This window comes from Chrysochloris asiatica, unplaced genomic scaffold (assembly GCF_000296735.1).
Source record: "Chrysochloris asiatica unplaced genomic scaffold, ChrAsi1.0 scaffold00097, whole genome shotgun sequence".
NCBI lineage: Eukaryota > Metazoa > Chordata > Mammalia > Afrosoricida > Chrysochloridae > Chrysochloris > Chrysochloris asiatica.
The window spans coordinates 7,854,852-7,859,881 of NW_006408615.1; the positions used below are offsets into that span (position 1 = coordinate 7,854,852).

The window sequence follows — 5,030 nt, forward strand, 5'->3', positions numbered from 1 at the left end:
ATTGGTACCCACTCGATGGCACCTAACAACAACAGTCCCTATAGGGCGCACTCTGGCTCCTGGTACTGCAGGAATCCCAGGTGGCTCTCAGATCCCAGAGTCCTGTCTGAGCTGCGCCCCCAGTCCTTCCAGGATCGGAGCATGCCAGGCCCCATGCTGGGCAGCAGAACACAGCTGACAGGCTCGTGTGCCTCACGGGACTCACAGATAGAGTGCATCGTGGTGGGGGTGGCGGCCAAGGGGACTTGGAGCGGGCTGGAGTTGAGGGACCAGGCCCCACCTCAGCCCCTTTCTTGTCCCCCACCTTGAGTCCTCTGGGCAGACCCCCGGGCCCATGACAGGCTGTGAGGGTATGAGGATGACCACATTTCATTCTGGGTCTTGGTGTGTCAGCTAGCGAGGAGGCCCTGACTTGGAGAGATGGTGAGGCCGTCTCTGAGGCCCATCTCCTCCCTCTGCCTGTACAGGAGCTGACGTCACCCCGCCTCATCAAGAGCCACCTCCCCTACCGCTTCCTGCCCTCTGACCTCCACAACGGGGACTCCAAGGTAAGCCTGTCCTTTGCCTGCAAGCCATCCCGACCAGGCGAGGCCAGCAGCAAAACTGTGGTCACCTCCGTGTGATCCAAGAACTGTGGTTTCCTCCCTGAGGCTGCCTGTGGCCACGTGCTGCCTGTATCACATCCAGGCAGCCCTCATTTAGTTGTACTTCGCGGACACGTGGTTGTTACAATGAGGGTTTGTGGCCATCTTCATGGAGCAGATCTGTCAGCATGTACGCACTTTGTGTGTCTGTGGTCATTCTCACAGTATTTCCACTTCCTCCCCATCCTGGTATTACACACTAAGAGGTAACAGTGTCGTGTGAGCTAACTTTTCTCTGCACCAGGAAAGCCGCGCATTCACTTTATTGTGATGAGACCTGCCTGCTTCACTGTGTTTTCCTCCCAGTTGAAAGCCCACCGCCTGGCGCTTCCCCTGCTTGAGCCTGCCTGGGGCTGCTGCCATCATCCCAGCTGATGGATGGTTTGCTTCCCTTCAGCAGCTGCCCAGTGCTTTCCAGGCCAGTTCGCGCATCACCAGTATTCCCTACCAGTCACTGATTTTAAAGTACTTCAGGTGTGGCACTGTAGGATGAGCACTGGACTGCTAACCGCAAGGTCAGTGGTTCAAACCCACCAGCTGCTCATTGGAAGCCCTAGACAGGATTGCTGTGAGTTGCAGCCAACTTGGCATTTAGTAACAACAATAAAAAAATCCATTGCCACCTAGTCAGTTCCAACCACAGACCTAACCCTGTGGGACAGAGTGGAACTGCTCCTTAGCGTTTGCTGGGAGTCAGTCCTGAATCATAGGGACCCTGTGCCCAACAGAACAGTGTCTGGTCCTGTGCCAACCTCACGATTGTTGACAATGTTCAGTACTCTGGTGCTGACAGTGTTCAACTGCTATTCATAAGGTTTCCAGTGACGAAATACTCAGAAGTAGACCATCTCTCCTTCTTCCTACTCTGTCTTAGTCTGTGAGGTCATCTGAAACCTGTCCACCGTGGGTGACCCTGCAGGTATTTAAAATACCGGTGGTACAGCTTCCAGCATCCCAGCAACATGTCAGCCACCACAGTAGACACACTAACACACACGATAGCTCATTAGGGTTTCCAAGACCAATAAATCTTTACCAGAGCCGATAGCCTTGTCTTTCTCCCAAGGACAAAATATAGTAAAACAGACAGGGAGCCTAGTAAACAACCTGTATGAATGAGAGAACGCAGCTGAAATGGGACATAAAAGCGAACATGTGAACTGGAAGCATGTTCAAGAACATGTTCAAGAAAGCATGCTCTACCTGCCCTGAGCCTGTGCAGGCTGCCCGGGAGGGAGGCGAGCTGGACTCACTGGGCCCTCTCCCCACAGGTCATCTACATGGCCCGCAACCCCAAGGACCTGGTGGTCTCTTACTACCAGTTTCACCGCTCCCTGCGGACCATGAGCTACCGTGGGACCTTCCAGGAGTTCTGCCGGCGCTTCATGAATGACAAGCGTAAGTGTCAGCCGACAGTTCATGCTTGGCTTTTTTGAAGCCAAACAGTTCCCAATTTTTTGACATATTTTTTTAAATTTTATACTGCGACTTGGTTGGAAGTTTACAGAGCCGGTTACTTTTCAAGTCACACACATGGTGGGTTTGTGTCTTTATTTACTAAGTTTTTATTGTGAATCAGGTAGACGTTTACAGAACAGACCCATTTTCCGTTCAGCAGTTCAGAGACATTTTGTTTCATGCCATTGAGTGTGATCCCCACAAGGTTAATGTTACTTACCCCCACTTCCGCCCTGTGTCTCCTGTTACCCTTCCTCCTCTTTTCTTAGCCGTTGTGAACTCTGCCCTTGGGTTTGACCTCACGTGATTGATTATTCTAAAGAATGCGTATCTCCTTAACATTATTGGTCACTCCGTAGCTCTATCTCTCGTTTGGCTGAAAATTGAACCACGGGGTTGAGTTTAGTTCTAAGCCTAAATGGTGACTTGGGGGTTCCACCAGCCTCTTGCTGACCTGTCGGCCCGGTCTGTTCCATGATTTTGTTCCACATTTTCTCCCTCTCAGTCCAGGACCTTCTAACGTGATCCCTCTTAGAGCAGTTGGGAGCGGTAGCCAGGGTTGAGGAGGCCAGGTTTACTTGCTGCATTCATCTGCTGGCCGTCCTGTGTTCACACCTCTTTGATTTACTTCAGTTGTCTTTGCGCTGTGGTAGTGGTGGTGGCTGTGTGCCACAGTCGGTTCTGACTCTTATCAATCTTTACAGGAGCAGGAAGTCTCATCTCCCTCCCACAGAGCAGCTGGTAGATGTGAACTGCTGACCTTGCAGTTAGTAGCCCAGGTTGTAATCCATTTTGCTACCAGCACTTCTTGTTGTCAAGTGCCTTTGAGTTCTCACTCATACCAACCCAATAGAGGGTTTCTGAGGAGTGGCTAGTAGGTTTGAACCGCCAACTTTGCAGTTAGTGTTGTTGTTGTTGTTAGGTGCTATCAAGTCAGTACTGAATCAGAGCAACCCTATGAACAACGTAACGAAACACTGCCCGGTCCTGAGCCAACCTCACAATCGTTACCACGCTTGAGCCCATTGATACTGCTACTGTACCAATCCATCCTGCTGGGGGTCTTCCTCTTCTTCTCTAACCTTCCACCTTACCAAACTTCATATCCTTCTCCAGTGACTGGTCCCTCCTGACAATTATGTCCAAAGTATGAGAGACAAAGTCTGGCCATCCTGGCCTCCAAAGAACACTCTGGCTACACTTCGTCCAGCACAGATCTGTTTGTTCTTTTGGCAGCCATGGCCCTTTCAATATTCTCTTCCAACACCATAACTCAAATGCATCAATTCTTCTATGGTCTTCCTTATTCACTGTCCAACTTTCGCATGCATATGAGGTTATTGAAAATACCACGGCTTGGGTCAGGCACACCTTAGTCCCCAAGCTGACGTCTTTGCTCTTCAACACTTTAAAAAGATCTTGTGCAGCTGATTTGCCTAATGCAATAATACGTCATTTGATTGTTTGCTGCCTTCCATGAGTGTTGATGGTTGATCTGAGCAAAATGAAGTCTTTAACAACTTCAATCTTATCTCCATTGATAAGAATGCTGTTTATTGGTCCAGTGGTGAGGATTATTGTTTTCTTTACAATGAGATGCTATCCATACAGAAGGCTGTGCTCTTTGATCTTCATCAGTAAGTATTTTAAGTCCTTTTTGCTTTCAGCAGGCAAGGTCATATCATCTGCATATCGGTTGTTAATGAGTCTTCCTCCAATCCTGATGCCACATTTTTCTTCATAGAACCCAGCTTCTCGGATTATTTGCTCAGCATACAGGATGAATGAGTATGGTGAAAGAATACAACCCTTACGCACACCTTTCCTAATTTTAAGCCATTCTGTGTTTCCTTGTTTTACTCTAACAACTGCCTCTTGGTCTATGTACAGATTCCTCATGAGCACAATTAAGTGTTCCGGAATACTCATACTTTGCAATGTTGTCCAGAGTTTTTCATGATTCACACAGTCGAAAGCCTTTGGGTAGTCAATAAAGCATAGGTAAACATCTTTCTGCTAGTCTCTGCTTTGAGCCAAGATCCATCTGATGTCAACAGTGATGTCCCTCATTCCACGTCCTCTTCTGAATCCAGCTTGAACCTCTGGAAGTTCTCTGTCAATATATAAGTTTTACCTTTAGTAAAATTTTACTTGCATGGGATATTAGTGATACTGCCCGATGATTTCCACATTCCATTCCAGTCACCTTTCTTTGGAATGGGCACAAATACAGATCTCTTCCAATCAATTGGCCAGGTAGTTGTCTTCCAAATTTCTTGGCATAGATTCCTCCAGCCACCTGACTTTCTTGAAAGATTTTAATTTGTATTCCATCAATTCCCAGTTCCTTGTTCTTTGCCAGTGCCTTCAATGCACCTTGGACATTTTCCTTCAGTATCATTGGCTCTTGATTATATGCTACCTCTTGAAATGGTTGAACATCGACCATTTCCTTTTGGTACAGTGACTCTGTATTCCTTCCATCTTCTTTTGATGGTTTCTGCATCATTCAATAATTTGCCCAGAGACTCCTTCAATACTGCAGTCTTTTCTTCAGTTTCCTCAGCTTGAGAAATGCTGGGGATGTTCTTGCCTTTTGATTTTCTAACTCCAGTTCTTTGCACATTTCATTATGATATTTGTCTTTGTCTTCTTGAGCTGAGCTTTGAAATTTTCTGTACATCTCTTGTACCTCCTCATTTCTTCCATTTGTTTTAGCATCTCTACACTGGAGAGCAAGTTTCAGAGTCTCTTCTGACGTCCATTGTGGTCTTTTCCTTCTCGCTTGTCTTCTTCCTGTGTGATGTTCTTGATGTCATCACACAACTCTTCTGGTCTTCTGTCTTTAGTGTCTAATACATAAAATCTGTTCTTCATATGAGCTCTACATTCATATTTTGGCTCTCCTGGACTTGTTTTCATTTTCTT

General features: G+C 47.2%; 1 protein-coding gene across 1 annotated transcript in view; it reads left to right on the top strand.

The window, feature by feature from the left end:
• The window catches only part of SULT4A1 (sulfotransferase family 4A, member 1), a 31,963-nt gene that overhangs the window by 16,467 nt on the left and 10,466 nt on the right, over positions 1–5,030 (top strand). Inside the window, exons 3-4 of the mRNA XM_006866843.1 lie at positions 468–548; positions 1,916–2,042. Coding sequence (XP_006866905.1) covers positions 468–548; positions 1,916–2,042 — 208 coding nt within the window. The remainder of the gene's footprint in view (positions 1–467; positions 549–1,915; positions 2,043–5,030) is intronic.